The sequence below is a fragment of the Anabrus simplex genome, chromosome 2 (assembly GCF_040414725.1).
Source record: "Anabrus simplex isolate iqAnaSimp1 chromosome 2, ASM4041472v1, whole genome shotgun sequence".
In the NCBI taxonomy this organism is placed as follows: Eukaryota; Metazoa; Arthropoda; class Insecta; order Orthoptera; family Tettigoniidae; genus Anabrus; species Anabrus simplex.
In genome coordinates this window covers 536,002,341-536,018,857 of record NC_090266.1, presented here as the reverse complement: position 1 = coordinate 536,018,857, position 16,517 = coordinate 536,002,341, and the positions used below count along the sequence as shown (strand labels likewise).

Below are 16,517 nucleotides of genomic sequence, written 5' to 3'. Positions count from 1 at the left end.
CCCTTAAATACCCTCATAACCATGTGCAGAGATCTGCACCCTTTATTAACAATCATATTTATGTGATTACCCCAATGAAGGTCTTTTCTTATTTTAACACCTAGGTACTTACAATGATCCCCAAAAGGAACTTTCACCCCATCAACGCAGTAATTAAAATTGAGAGGACTCTTCCTATTTGTGAAACTCACAACCTGACTTTTAACCCTGTTTTTCATCATACCATTGCCCACCGTCCATCGCACAACACTATCGAGGTCACCCTGCAGCCGCTCACAATCTTGTAACTTATTTATTACTCTGTACAGAATAACATCATCTGCAAACAGCCTTATCTCTGATTCCACTTCTTTACACATATCATTGATATACATAAGAAAACATAAAGGTCCAATAATACTGCCTTGAGGAATTCCCCTCTTAATTATTACAGGGTCAGATAAAGCTTCGCCTACTCTAATTCTCTGAGTTCTATTTTCTAAAAATATAGCCACCCATTCAGTCACTCTTTTGTCTAGTCCGATTGCACTCATTTTGCCAGTAGTCTTCCATGATCTACCCTATCAAATGCCTTAGATAGGTCAATCGCAATACAGTCCATTTGGACTCCTGAATCTGGGATATCTGCTACGGTATATCTTGCTGAAATCCTACAAGCTGAGCTTTAGTGGAATAACCTTTCCTAAACCCAAACTGCCTTCTGTCAAACCAGTTATTAATTTTGCAAACATGTCTAATATAATCAGAAAAAAATGCTTTACCAAAGCTTACATACAATGCATGTTATTATATTAGTATCACTCCAGAGGCTTCTGTCAAACATGTTGATTTTTTGTTGCGCCAATAGCGTGCACGTGCGACTTCGGAAGTAACACGGCTCCTCGCCCCGACGCTTGTAAATTTCTCATTAAAAAATTAAGTGCGCTTGGACAAGATTTTCGTATTTGGAATTCTGCATGTGGTTAGTATGAAATGCAACGCTTCTCCGAATATTCAGAAACAAAAGTCATATTTTTATACCTTGTAGTTCGCACTCCATGGCTTGTAAACAATAATGATAATCAGCAATTAAAAAGAGTATTCTGCAAACGTACTTCAGAATGCTAATTACACACAGGTTATCGCCATCTGGTAAAACTTCCAGCGGCGAAGTTGTAGATTAAGCTTCACACTTTCTTTTAGAATGGTTCCCAGATCATTATTTTAATAAAAAATGACCGTCGCGGCAGTCGATAGGCATTCATCGCTAATTGTGGACCGTTCGATTCCCAGTTCAGCCACGAATTTGAATACGGCTTTATAGTATGAAACAAGAATTCACCAGCACAACGAGGCCAAGAGAGAGAAGTGACCACCCTATCCCAAGTAAATTACTGGTTAAATGGCCAAGGTATTTCGGTGATAATTCGGTGAACCATAGATTCTGAAGATATGTGGGTTCCAAACCATACTTTAAATGGATTTCTGAGGGCTGCCCAACACACAGTGCCGTTAGAAATCGGCCTCCTATTCTTATTGAATTTATCTTCTTCTGTTTATGTTTTTGAGTGGTCCATCTGCTCGTAACTGTTAGAAACAGAGCAGTAACAGGTTTGTTTATCGCCACTCACAGCCAGCTGTATAAACATTAGGCCTACTCGCCACACGGAATATGTCGTCATACAAGCTCTGCTTGAACTGTCATTTGAATGGTCACAGGAAGGCATCTTCAACTACGTTCGTGATATATAGGGAGACAAAGGGATGCCTCCAGTTCAAAAGAATTTGAAATATTACAACCACTAAGCTGTCATATTTTACGTGTTATATAGGGTGGTCGGAAACAACATGAACGGAGTTTATGAGGGTAAGAGGCTTGATCATACTGATCACTAATTTGAAAAGAATAACTCGATATCTTGGGCCGTTGTCATTTTATGAGCTGCTAAAGTTAGCCGATCAGATCACTTCGCGGGCGAATTCAGATGGGCTTTGCGAGGTGGTGTTGCTAAATCTGCACGTGGCTAAAGGCCGGCTTGAGACCATCAATCGAAGAAAAAGCTCTCGCCAGGGGGAGATTTGAACACGGGCCTGGTAGGCGACAGGATCGTGCCATAACAAGTACGCTACCGTGATATCGATTGAGCCCCACGTTGTGCTTGTGTTTGACGCTGATTTCTCGGCGTAGCTCTCAAGATGGTATTAGGCCACGCGGAGATTTAACAAACCGCCTCGCAAAGCCCATTTGAATTCTCCTGTGAAGCGATCGGATTGGCTAACTTCAGCAACTGATAAAATGATAACGGCGCGAGATATATCATTTTTTTCAAATTTTTTATCAGTATGATCAAACCTTTCACGTTTATATACACGGTTCACGTTGTTTTCGACCAGCCTGTATAGGGGGACTAAAAAGGATACTGAAGTTCATAAGACTTCAAAAAATTACAACCATTCATCTGTCAAATTTTACGTGTTATATAAGGAGACCAAAAGAAGATACTATAGTTCAAAAGACTTAAATAAATTACACCTACTCAACTGTCAAATTTTCAAGATATATAGGGAGACTAAAGATGTCTTCCGCTCAAAAGACTTTGAAAACTTACAACCACTCAACTGCACTCGTGATAAATGGGGGGACAAAAAAGATGCCTTCAATTTTATGTAATGTTGTGATTTTACTTACGAGCAGAACTGTACATACGTTGGTATAATAGAACCACTTTAAAAAGGAGCATATACAGCCGCTCGCATAAGTATTTGTCCATCTGTCCTTTTCATATATTGAACACCAAAAATGAGTTACAGAGCTTAAGGTACATTGAGAAACAAATGCGCAGTGGATATGCAATATATACTTACAATAATGAGCAGAATATACCTTCTTGCACGTCAGTACTCTTAAATAAAAAAGTAAGTGCAGTTGGGCTAGCAGTCTAACTCAAGCTAGCAACGGGAGTGGAGTGTGCAGAGTAATGGTTGGTGTGGAACAATACCGAGCAGCTATAGGGAGGTGGCAATGGCGTATGAAGGTGAAAACAACTGAGAAAAGGGAGTACAAGAGTGATTTATAGAAGATAGGAGAGATGGTGCTGATGTCTGTGGTGGTTACGACGTTGTTAGTTATTGGGGGCGTGGAACTTAACCACAGCCCAAATGCTAGCGGCAATATGAGCTGGGACGATATGGAGGCTATTAAAGGAACAATGCGCGATGTGGTGAAGGATTTTTTGTACTACAGACCAACTAAAGATGTTCCAGATCCAGTCAAAGAAATTTGCAGAGATGGAGAGATGGATACAGGAGAAAACAGAAGAGGTAACAGCGAAGACGGGAAGTAATGAAGCAGAAATCGCAAAACCGAAAGAGAAAGTCAAAAACCTGGAAGATGAGGTGAAGAAATTGAAGAAAATAGGGGCGGACTGTTGTCAGGAAAGGATAAGTGCATATTCATATATGGAGTGAAGGAAGACGTAAAAGAGGCTAAAATCGATCTCGTATATAAGGTGGTCGAAATAATGCAGAATAAGATGAAGATTAACTTTAGCGACGTGGATATTGACGATGTTGAAAGGGTTGGAAAAGCAAGAGGATTAGGCCAATAACAGTGAAGTTGCTATCAACTTTGATGGCAGAAATCATAGTGAGAAATGCAGACAAATTGTGCAACGCGAAAAATTATGTATGGGGAGAGAGATGGCGAGTGAAGGCAGTAAGTGCATAAAAACATTTTACGGGGACATATATGGTGGGCAGGACAGCAAGGTCTTAGAGCACATATCAGGGGCCAACAGTTGATGGAATCCAACGGTAAGTGGTTGAGACGTTGGCCGGTGGAGAAATTGCAGATGATCGATGACAAACTAAAGCGTGCAGAAATCGTGGAATCAAGTCAAGACGACAGACAGGCAACAGAGGAAGCAGCACGGATCAACGAAGTAAGCAAGAAACGCGCGCCAGTGATCAGTGTACCGGGCAGTCCAACGAACAGTGCAGCAGCAGAAGTGGGGAGTCAGCAAGTGCTGATAGAAGATGACTCACAAGAACCGGAAAACTCAAACGTAAGTAGGCAAGTGCATAACAAAGAATAAGGAGCACGTGAGGAAATAAGAGGGCGGGACGCTCTGAATAATGGGAGAAGTTTAAGTCAAAAAAATCTATGGGGCATGAAAAGCAAAGTTGTGGAAGAGAAAGAGGACAAGGTGCGCTCCAATGTACAAAAAAGAAAGATTGGGTATAGAAGAGGATAGGGCCGTGATAACGAGAAGTAAAAATGGGGGCGGCAATGGAGAGGGACGGGAGCGTAAGTCATAGCTACACTGGAAGATACGGTTTGTAAATATTGAGTGATTATTAAATAAGCTAGGTAATGAAATAGTTATAAAAACTAGAAAATTTTGACATTGTGGCGCTCCTAGAAACATGGTTTGAATTCGGTAAGGAGATAAAATGGAAAGGGTATGAGGTAAAGTATAAATCCAGAAGGAAAAAGGGCGGAAACGGGAGAGTTCCAGGAGGAATAGCGTTATTGATAAAAGAAGAGATTAGTGAGCTAGTAGAAGACATTGAAAATCAGATTGAGGAAGTAATCTGGGTTGGCTTAGTAAGGGGAAGGTACAACGGAGGGAAAAGATCTTGTCTGGCTTTTGCATATTGTCACTCCCAGTACTCTGCTTACGCGAACGAAAATTTTTATGAGGAATTATTACTAGAAACAGGTATCATAAGAGGGAAATTTGATGAACATGGAATGTTGTTATTTGGGGGCTGGAATGCTAGAATAGGAGAACTGTGCCCTGTTTACAGCAAAGAAGACGAGATTATGAGGGTAGGAAGGCGGATTGAGGATAAAGATGGTCATGGATCGAAGCTGTTGGAGTTATGTGCCGCTGGCGTACTTTATATTTTGAATGGATGGTGGGAAGGGTGAGAGGGTAAACTGACATTCATTGCGGAAGAGGGTGGGAGTGTGATAGATTTAGTATTGTGTTCAGAAGACATGTTAGAGAAAATCAAAGGGATAGAGGTTGGCGACTGGACGGAATCCCATCACGCACCAGTTTGGGTGATGATAGAAAGATGTAAGAGAAATAGAGGGGGAGTAAAGAGGTATATTGAGAAAGGCATTAGTTATACTAAATACAGATGGATGGAAAAGATAAAACAGGAACTAAATGCCTTTCTAGAAAAAGAGCTGTATTTAAGTGGGTGTGGATGGGAAGAGGCCTTAAGAGAAGGTAATACTGAGATACCCAATTAAAAGGGTAGCACAGGCGAATAGAGTCCCGAGGAGGCTGAAGAAGAATGAAGAGGGTAGGTACAATAAAGAATGTAAAGAAAAGAAAATTAGTGTTCGAGGTGCTAAATGAATTTAGGAAGACGGGAGGGTATGAAGAAAGCATGATTTTTGTAACGTAAGAAAATAGTACAAATTGCAAAGAGGAAGAAAAACTGGCTGAAAGAGCAAGCCGAATTAATAAATATTGAGTGCAAGATGAATCAATTGGAGAGGGTATGGGACAGAATAAGTAAAAATAAATAGGGGGGGGGGGAAGAGGGTTGGCAAACCGAATATAGCTGACGACCAATGGCTTGACTATTTCCGGGATCTGTTAGGGGGTGAAGATAAATGGAGCAAGGGGAAAGGGAAATGGCATTAGGGAGAAATTTAGAGGCACAAACTCAGGAACTTGATAAAGAGATTTCAAGGGATGAAGTGATAAAGAGTGATGATTAATCTTAAGAGCAAGTCAGCGGGAGGATGTAATGGTATTAACGTTTTTTTGGAAAGAAATGGGCAAACACGAACAGATGATAGAGGGTATAGTTAAAATTTTAAGCAGGATTTTTGAAGGGGGGAAGTACCCAAAAGAGTGGGTAATATGCACAATTTACTAAAAGAAAGGTAGCAGAAACTTACCAAAGAACTATAGAGGAATAACACTATTGGACTCGCTGAGTAAGGTGTACACAGGAGTATTGGCGGACAGGTTAATGTCTGGGGAGAGAGACAGTTGATATTGCCAATTTTTCAAGGGGGTTCAGGAGAGGACGAAGAACAATAGACAGTATAATGACCGTCAAGATGATTATTGAAAAATACTTGGATAGGAAACGGGGTAAAGTGTACTTAGCTGTAATGGATTTTGAGAAAGCGTTTGACACGGTAAGTAGAAGTGCATTAATAGAAAAATTAGGGAAGGTGGGGTGTCAAGGAAGATTATCAAAGCGATTCCAGCGTTATATGAGAATGTATACTGTCGTATTATATTGGAGGAAAGTCTGATCAGCAGTCAAATAGAATGTAAGGTGGGGCTTAAGCAGGGCTGTAAGTTTTCACCCATATTATTTCTTCTGTTCATTAACGACATCCTACGGGGTCACGGAGGAAGTAACTGGGCTGTGCCGGCGGTAGATGGATTGGAGATACCAGGTTTAATATTTGCCAGTGATGTGATCCTTCTAGCCCTAACGGGGAGGCTTAAAGAAAAATCTCAACATTGTTGAGGAATTCGCAATGGAGTGGTCCCTGAAAATTAATGGAAACAAATCGAAGGTGATGGTAGTGAGTAAGAATAAGTAGAGGGGGAATGAAATGATGTGGGTAGCACAGGGAGAGAAGATTGAAGAAGTAAGCAAACTGGAATATCTGGGAGTAATTGTAAACAGGAGAGGAGGCTGGGAGGACCAAACTTAGAGGGCGAAATGGAAGGTGGTCGCAGCTCTTTCGGTGGTCAACATCCTAGAACCAAAATTTCTTGGTATGAATTATAGTTTGCAAAGATTGGTGTTAAAGACGTTGGTGCTGGGCAGACTACTGTCTGGGGGTGGAAGTAAGGATAAAAAGACATGTTAAAGCAGATTATATGTAAATTTAGCAAAAGAATAATGCAATTACCGCAGAGCATGGCTAAAGTCGGTGCGTTTCTAATGTGGAGGAAGTTTATTGAAGCAGATTGTGTTAAAGGGTACTAAACTATTGGATGAGACTAAAGAGGTGAGAAGGGGGTTTGGTTTTGCATGCAGGTTATCAACAGTTAAAGCATATGTATACGGGGTGTTGGCTTACAAAAATCAAAATGTACTTGGATAGGATCGGAATGGGGTATATTTGGAAGATAATTTGGAATGGAAAGGGGAATAGCAGACAGAGAGGTAGTAGGAAGGGTAAAGGACATCCAAAGGCAGCGCCTGATAGAAGAATGTAGGGAGAAAGTTTCTCTTAGCCTTTACAATAGAGTCACGAAAGCTGCAAGAATAAACCTTACGAACGTAAACAGATCCGAGAGAAGAGGTTTGTTATGGTGGTTTATGGGACTGGACAGAAATAAGGGATGGACTAGAAGTGCAGATAAGTTATGGTGCTTATTGTGTGAAGTGTCCAAATGACCTTCACTTGGAGAATGAATGTATAGCTTTAAATAGAGAAATAAGTTAATGAGTCCTAGGGAGCAAGCTCTACTTAAGCAGGGAGACGAATAGAAAATCATAAAATGGGTGGCGAATGAATGGACCAGGACTGGAAATTTAAACAAATACTTATGTGCAGTAAAAATGATGTGTGATCAAACTGGAAGAAGAGAAGGGCCAAGTGTCTCAAAAATTGTTAAAGAAGTCATGACGAGTGTGGAATTAAGTGTTGCTCTAAAACAGTGAGAAAGTGGGTTAGGGTCTTTTATGTTAAAAGTAGATTATTGCACAACTCAGAGCAGACTGAAGGAATGGTATGTGTGTACAGTAGGATGGATCAGTAGAGGGAGTCATGATGAAGAGTAAGCAGACAGGTCAAGCATATGGAAACATGGCTCAAGGACAGCGTCTGTTTGCTCAGTTGCGTGACGTGTGAGGAGGAAGTGAATAGAAAAGGTCTGCTGACACAAGTGATGGGGGTAGGTCAAGTACCCCACAGAGTGCCTGTGTGTTTTTTATTTATTTTATTGTCTTATATTGCCGAAGGCATTTATTTTTCTTGTACAGTGTTACCGTTTTGCTAAGGTCACCAAATAGGAGCTTAAATTTTGTCTCGTTTCATTAATTTTATTCAATATAATGCTTGAGTTACTATGTAAGAGAGGTACGGATCTATGAGTTTAATTATTGTAAGATCTGAGGAGAGAAATAAATAGTTAGGATATAACCGTAAGAGGGCGGGATAGGACGGGCCTATCCCAAATGTATGCAGAGAGTTTGGAAAAGAATGACAGGGACATATGTCGAGAGAGGAGTGAGGGAGGCGGGGCACATGAGGAGATGGATTTCCACCACATGTGGCCGCCCGCAAATGGAATGGTGAGAAGTATGCACTGTCGGCTAGTAGGGGATGGTGGGGTCTTTCCTTTGGGCCCCACGGGTAGGGCCGGGCGTGTCATCACCGGGAGGGCGGCTCCTTTTCTCACCAGGGGGGATGACACGGCCAGACAGTAGTGGTAGGAAGGGCGCCCTGCATGTGGACTGGTTTCTCGCCCGTGTAGGAAGCAAAAAGCTAATTTTACGATTGTAGGGCTAATTTAGATGTAGGGGGTGCCCTAACATGTGGACTGGTCATCCGCCCATGTTAGTGGCAGCTTAGTAGATTTAGTTTAGGCGTGATGCCTTGCATGGAGACTGGTATGCCGCCCGTGTGGGGGCCGCAAGTTAGTTGTTAGATTATAGGCTTGTAGGCAGACGTGCCAAGTTTCCCGATTTGAGCGGGAGACTCCCGATTTTTCATCGTTCCTCCCGATCTCCCGATCGCTGGGTCCGATCTCCCGATTTTCAGAGCAATGTCCGTAATTTTCGTATTATTTTAAACTCCCGCGGATTTCCTCGTTCTATCGATATATGGCTGAGTATGGCTGGTCGATAGTAGTTCTAATAATGATACCAGATGGCAGTACGGGACACGGTGGCCAGTCATGTGCTGCTCTTTGGTCTATAATACAGTCATTCTCTTTGCAAGCGAGTAACATTCTCTTTGGAGTAACCTAACCTCAGAAACATAGTCTTTCTACCCGGGGCAAGACCTGCAGAAGTGCTCGTGTTGTGCCTTAATAATTGTTTTGGCCAAAATGTCAAAAAAAAAAAGAAATATGATGCAGTGTTTAAAAGTGCTTGTAGGGAAGAGTTTCCGTGTGTGAGTGAATCCAGAAAGGGACCAACGTTCACATTCTGTACTATATGTAGGTTTGATTTTGCAGTTACACATGGCGGGAAATGCGATATACTCAAGCACATGCAAACGAAAAATCATAAGGAGAGTGTTCAGTGTGTAGAAAGAAACCAGAAACTGAACTCTTCATGTAAAAACGAAGATGTAAATCCTGTGACGAATGCCGAGGCGTTATTTACGTCATTTATAGTAGAAAATAACCTGCCTGTAAATTGTGCCGATCACGCGCTACCTTTGTTTCGCAAAATGTTTCCTGATTCGGAAATCGCTAAACGATATGGGTGTGCTAGAACGAAAACAGCGGCTATCATTACAGAAATGTGCATGGAAGAAAGGACGAAAATTGTATCACATTTGCATTTTCTGTTGCTACTGATGGTAGCAATAAAAGCGACTTGAAGATATATCCCATTGTTGTAACATTTTTTAGGCCTGAACTCAATGAAATTCAGAGTTGTCTACTCTCTGTGCCCAATTTAGAAGGGGATGCTACTGGAGCTAACATTACCAATCTTTTGCTCTCAACTTTTCGGGAATTCTGCATTCCATTAAAAAACTGCCTAGCTCTTGGGGATGATCATGCTCCAGTACTGGTAGGATTAAAGAATGGTGTGGCAGGATCTTTGAAGCGGGAAAATAGTAACATAATCATCGTAGGCTGCTCTTGTCACCTAATTAATCTTGCTGCCGAGAAGGGTGCGGCATGCTTGCCCGTAAATGTAGATGAAAGTATAATTGATATATTTCATTATCTGGAAAGGTGTGCAAAGAGGAAAGAAAAGTTCAGAGAATTTCAGACTTTACACAACACAGGGATTAGGAAAATTCTGAAGTATTTGCCTACTCGATGATTATCACTAAGAAGGTGTTTAGATATGATTTTGCTTAAGTGGGACCCTTTGGTTACCTTATTCAGGAGCGAAATTGTGAGTAAGGATTCTCAGATGGGAACTTTGAAGACTTACAAAATTCCTAAGCACAGTTTAAGTGCAGATGTGTCTTGTTTGTCTGAAAACGTTAAGGATTGTTATAAAATTTCACCTCACTCCTCAGTTAAAAGGAAAAGACAGTCATCAGTTTCACTAAAAAAATGAAACTACTTATGACACTAAGAGCCATGCATTGTCACGTGAAGAACGACTTTTCTTGTTCCTTTCATCAAATTTACATAAATCTTTTCGCCTTATTCTCTCAAGTTTTATGGATATCTTTGAGAATCCAAACGTAGCTCTTCAGTGAAGTATGCCGCACATCCACTTATTGGGTCAGTTTTGGAGGAACTATTGAAGAATGTGATGGCAAGTTTTGTGAAACCAGACGTTATTAAAAGATCCTCTTCTCTCCTTGATGTAGATTATCATACTCCAGCAAATTAAAAGGATGATTGTGATCTGATGATAGGGAACTCTGCGTTTGTTTTAGTGAACACCCTGAAGTCTGAGGAAAAGTGCATATTCTTTTAGAAAGTGTTTCTCTTCATCGTGTGACTACATTGTACACTAATTTCCATTTAAAGATGAAGTTTTAATTAATGCAGAAGTTGCAAATATTTCTGCTATATGTAAGGCATCATTTTCTAGCCTTAGATTTTTCATAAACAAGTGTCCGAACATTTTGACTAGTGAAACGGAACATTTGGATAAAGAAACTGATATTCTGCACTCCCAGTTCTGTAACTTTCAGGTCGAAGAAACAGACCTGGTAAAAGGAAGAACTGATGTTCAATGGGCATTGGTAGGTCAGATGAAATCAGCTGATGGTGTACTTAAATATGACAGGCCCACTAAGGTGATGCTTGCTATTTTATCAATTCCACGTAGCAGTGCAGAATGTGAAAGGATTTTTAGCAGAGTCACAAAGACAAAAACACAGTTCAGATCCTTGCTGTCTGAACAAACCTTGGAGAAACTTTTAACCTTGAAATCAGTTCAGCAAGGCAAGTGCTTTGAGCAAAAACTTAGTTCCGAGTTTCTGAAGAAGGCTAAATCAGCTACTGGTGTGTTGAACAACAATTAGTCGTAATGTGATCACAATGTTGAAGGATGAGAAGTCACATGTTCCTACAGTTCAGGTATGTCCAGTATTTAGTATTTACATGTAAATGATGGAAAATATATATATGTGCAAATAGAATTGTTAATGTATTGAATTATAATGAATTTGTACATGTTCTGCCATCAGTGATGTGTCGTAATACGTCGCGATTCGCTGCGAAATTTCTCCTGATTTTTCACTTTTGAAAGTTGGCATGTCTGTGTAGGGTTTGCCCTTACATGTGGACTAGTCATCCGCCCATGTAAGGGGCCTCTGAGTAGATTCAGTTGGTGTGTTTTTAGTTCTGTTTTATAATTGTTCAGTTTCGTTGGTTGTAGTGGTTCTTTCTGTTGTATGTAATCTGGCATTGTGAACGTGTATCTGGGCGAACAGCCTGTAATATTAAATTGATTCTGTTGTACTAGGAAATGGCAACGCAGAAGTATTTGTCCACCTTGTGCACTGTCTTGTATAACGATCACAGCATTGAGGAAGTCAGACACATCACCAAACTCAGTCAATCAGTGGTAAGGACAGTATTGGTGAATCAACATCTAGTGCATGCCGCGCGTACAATGTGTAAGATAAGGGAACGAACTGTCGTTGAACGCGAAAGAATTATCCAGCTCCACCAAATTGGTGATTCTGAAAGAATAATTGTTGAGAAAACAGGAATACCGTGAACTACAGACGCAAGTATCATTCCGAGATACAAGACCAGTGCAGTTGTACTCAACAGAACAAGAACTGGGTAGCGAAGGAAGCTCCGAACAGGTGTACAAACCTCCACTAGGAAGAACATCATCACTGGCGCCATATGACGTGTTACCCAGAGCTGGTTTGCAGGGGCATTCGAACCGGAAAAAACACTGGATAAGTGATGTGAACGGTAAGAGGAGGTGGCGTTCGCCAAAGAGTACGTTAGGAAGCCACCGGGCATTTTGGAAACATGTGTTGTTTACTGATGAAAGCAAATTCTGTTTATTTCTTTGATCTGGAAAACGCCGTGTATGGAGAAAGAAGAATGTCGAGCTCCAAAGTCAAAATCTACAACCAACCTTAAAATATAGAGGAGGTTCCATTATGGTATGGGGGATGTAAGTCGGTGGCTGGGGTAGGTAACTGCCATTTAATACCTGAACCGATGGATAAGATGCTGAATTTTAATATAGTAAAACAATACGTAACACCCAGCATAGCAAAGTTAGGTCTTGTTAGTGGGTACTACTTCCAGCAAGATAATGACCCTGAGCATACTGCTCGGGTTGTTTGGGAATGCCTGCTTTACAATACACCTCATGTGCTGCAGACACCACCCCAGTCCCCAGACTTAAACCCCATAGAGCATTCGTGGTCGGAATTAAAATGTAAACTGAGCAATCAGCATCTTACAAATAAGGAAGCTCTGAAGCGATACTTAATGGAAAAATGGTACAAAATAGGCCCGGAAGTGACAGGAAAACTGGTGCCATCCAGGCCGATATGCCTTCAAGCCACGATTACTTCCAACGGACGTTCGACGCGCTTCTGATACGTAGGAAGTGACCGTACATTCCTTGAGTTCTTATTATGGACGAATACTTTTGCAACGTGAATTTTTTGCAAGCAGTGCGATTGTTTTATATTTGTTTCAAATGCCATTGCTTAGAGTGCTATCCATTATGTTCTCAGATGTTCAGATGGCAAATAAAACATACTGCTGTTTGTTTACAATTAACTTCTTTATGGTACTGGTGCTAAAGGTTATTGTCCTCACAAGCCGTGCGCAGATGAATACTTATGCGAGCTGCTGTACCATGGCGAGGAAGCTACCAGCAGCATCGAAGGGAGAAAATGGAAAAACCTAATCGTATTAAAAAGGAACGTAATAGTGGGTTAAGTGATCAAGTTATCGATCGACTTCCCTTTGAACTCAATCTGCCACCAAACTGGATAAACGACTGGTACGTTGCGATTTGGATACCGGCGATCTTGACAGAGCTTATAAAGATCATGATCTCGCATATCAAGCATGTAAACAAAGTGATTTAAGGAGCGTAGCCGATCGAGTTCCACTTCAATAACTCGCAGCCTGGTCTAAGACACTGGTAGCAAAAAGAATGGCGGCATTAGTTCTTGCTCGTGCCACGAATAGAAAACTCGTCGTTAGTGGTCATGGATTAAAAGTGGACGCATTTATCTTATTTATTTATGTATGTCACTGGTGTATGAAACCCCGTAGAAACGGATGATGATCTGCTTGCTAGGGTCCAAGCTGCCTGTCTCTTGGTACAACAGACACCATGGATCTTCGAGAGAGTGCGACTTCAAGCGCTGTTGCCATGCATGCATTGAGACTGGCGGTCTTCACTTTTGAACAATTACTATGAGCTATGTTGTTATGTGGTTGTACGCTGTGAATGTCCATAACAATATATATGCATTTCCGGCCATTGGTTCCCTATTTCAATATAATCGGTTGTGGAACCCACTATCACCTGTTTCAATTTGACACAAAAGTTGGAGACATCTCGTATACAGAGAAATAAATGTGTGAAATATGGCCACCTAAGCCTTCCACTTGCACAAAATAGGAACGGATTCTGTCCGTGCAAGTAACTGGCAGAGGCTCATGACGTGTCCTCCACACTGCTAACACGTGACTGGCTGCAAGCGTGTTGCCCAAGAATTGTTAACCGCCGTAAGTTAGCTTGCTAGGGAATTTAGACTTGAAATTGGCGCATCAAGTTGCTCCGCGCAAGTAAATCGCTGCAATAACTTGCTAGTGTAAACCTAGCCTAAGCCTCAGACTCCCTAGTCGGTTATAACTATAGTCTGCGCACCTTTTAGCGATATTTTTTTTGTAAAGGGTTGAGGAGTAAGGAGGGAGCTCTCCCGGTTCCGGTAATACTGTCAACTGAATGGAAATGAAATCTGAACTGAACTGGTAATATGATCGATCGATATGAATTTTCTAAACCTTTATTATCTTAAGCCAACAACTGTGTCGTATACACATTATATAACATTTCTCGATGAGAATCTTGTTCCTAGTATGAATTCTATAGTTTGGCTTTGCTGTGTAAACAACAACAGTACTAGTACGTAAAGTGTACGGCGGGTGTCGCACAGCGATACATAAGCGATTCCTAGTTTGTGTTTCAAAGGTTGCCTACGAATCTCGAAGATGCCCGAGGTCGACCGATCCAGCACTAGGGTGTCCATGTATGGAAGTGACACTTCTATAAGTTGCAAGGGCGTTCTCCACATCCCCTTTTTTTGTTGGTCATATAGCGTTTCCTTCTGTTACATGCTATCAAGTATTTTATGTTTCTAAAGACTACTAGTGACGCGTGTATAACCTAAAAGTGAATTAAGTGCAATATTAAGAACGGCTTGTGACTGGGAAACAGAGCATTCAATCCCAACCAATCTCCTCAAGAAAGAAAGAAAGAAAGAAAGAAAGGGTGTCCATGTATCGCTAAAGGTGCGCGTACTATAGCTTCGCCTCTGCATTTATGCCGCATGGAATGTTCATTTCGTCGGCTTACGCCATAACATCTACCATATATATAACCATACAAAAAATTAAATGAATGTTGGATGCCAGGAAGATAGATTTCGAAGTGAGTAAACAAATAAAAAATGCAAATTCATAAATATTATACATAAACATTACAATTAAAATGAATACTCTCAGGCATTGTTCAGTGATTAGAGAAGGCTATTACATCTGAAATCATATTACTGACGAGAGAATAAACCGTTCTCCTCTCTAATTGGAAAAAGTATCTCCTCTGTAATTCATAAAACAAATTAAATTTGAAATGCAATTCGCTGTTTAACTTTGCGATATCATTAATGTACCTTTTGATTAGTTGTGGTTTTATACGTATTTGTAACATATATATGTCCGAATATTCTAAGAGTTACGGAAATATCTCTTTTTAATCAAATCTTGAAACTAATACCAAGGAGTTCCTAGAGAACAGCAATTTAACATTGTTTGCTGCATTTCTGATTCTTGAGGATAAAATTGTTTTGAAGGTGATGATTTTTTTTTTTTTGCTAGGGGCTTTACGTCGCACCGACACATATAGGTCTTATGGCGACTATGGGATAGGAAAGGCCTAGGAGTTGGAAGGAAGCGGCCGTGGCCTTAATTAAGGTGCAGCCCCAGCATTTGCCTGGTGTGAAAATGGGAAACCACGGAAAACCATTTTCAGGGCTGCCGATAGTGGGATTCGAACCTACTATCTCCCGGATGCAAGCTCACAGCCGCGCGCCTCTACGCGCACGGCCAACTCGCCCGGTGAAGGTGATGATTAAACTCATATAACCAATTTAAAAATACTATTGGTAAACGGGAGAATTGCGTACTTTAGTAACAGCACGTGAGTGTAAAAACCTTTATAAACTTCAGCACGTATTTAACAAGCACGGGACTGGTTGTTACATCTCATCTGTTTCCTGAGTGCACAAACCCAGAAAGTAGGATTTTTGTTTTCATTTTATTGAATTGCATATACGTGTCTCATATGTTAGTGCCTCTTTCAATGCTATACTGTCAACTTTCAATGTATGTTTCCTATCCCTTTTAGTTAAGTTAATCAAAGTTTTTCTTCCTCATAAGTTGATGCATTTTTGTTTTAATATTTTAATTTTTTATCGCACCTTTCTTCTCGTTCCAGTGAATGTGAATCCTTCACGGCTGGATGTATATGAAGAGATTCGTTAGTGTCACGGCCTATGAAACTGAAGCTGTTCATAAATCTGTACTTTGAAGTCTCTAAGTTTCTTCTTTCTCTGCATTGTATTTGATTGTAGTTTTGTTGCGTTTGCTTATTTCTGACGTCTGAATTGTTTTGTTGTCTTATTCTCTGTTCAGTAATTAGGAGTGGCTTTCATGCTTATTATAATGCATGTCATTAATAGCTCTTGGAAACTCTTTCAATTGAGAATTAGTGGTGTAAGAAGTGAATTTAATATACATTTTCTTATATTCGTTTCATTTTTTATTTCCTAAAAACTGTCTGTGTAGAATCGTTCGTTATGCGCTGGCCTTCTACTCTCACAATTGCTGGTTCGAATCTCGATGCGGTGTGTCCTTAACTTCCTTTTTATGGCTTTTGTGAAAATGAAGACGATGGCAAAGTTAATAATGATAATAATAATAATATGAAAGGACAGCTAGATTTAATGAACTGATAGAACCGATGGCTTGCGCTTTCTTGTGTGTTAGGGCGTTTCGGATTGCTTTTATTTATGTATTCCCTGTGCTTCCAAGTGATATAACTTTCAACTTAAAAGTGGTTACGATGACTGGGTTCTCAATTCTACATCACTTGTTGCCTAAATGCATTGTCCTACCAAT

General features: G+C 40.6%; 1 protein-coding gene across 1 annotated transcript in view; it reads left to right on the top strand.

Annotated features, from left to right (window-relative positions):
- The window catches only part of LOC136862918 (gamma-secretase subunit Aph-1), a 174,124-nt gene extending 157,979 nt beyond the window's left edge, over positions 1-16,145 (top strand). Inside the window, exon 5 of the mRNA XM_067139198.2 lies at positions 15,835-16,145. Coding sequence (XP_066995299.1) covers positions 15,835-15,881 — 47 coding nt within the window. The 3' untranslated portion in view covers positions 15,882-16,145. The remainder of the gene's footprint in view (positions 1-15,834) is intronic.
- Positions 16,146-16,517: the final 372 nt, after the last annotated feature.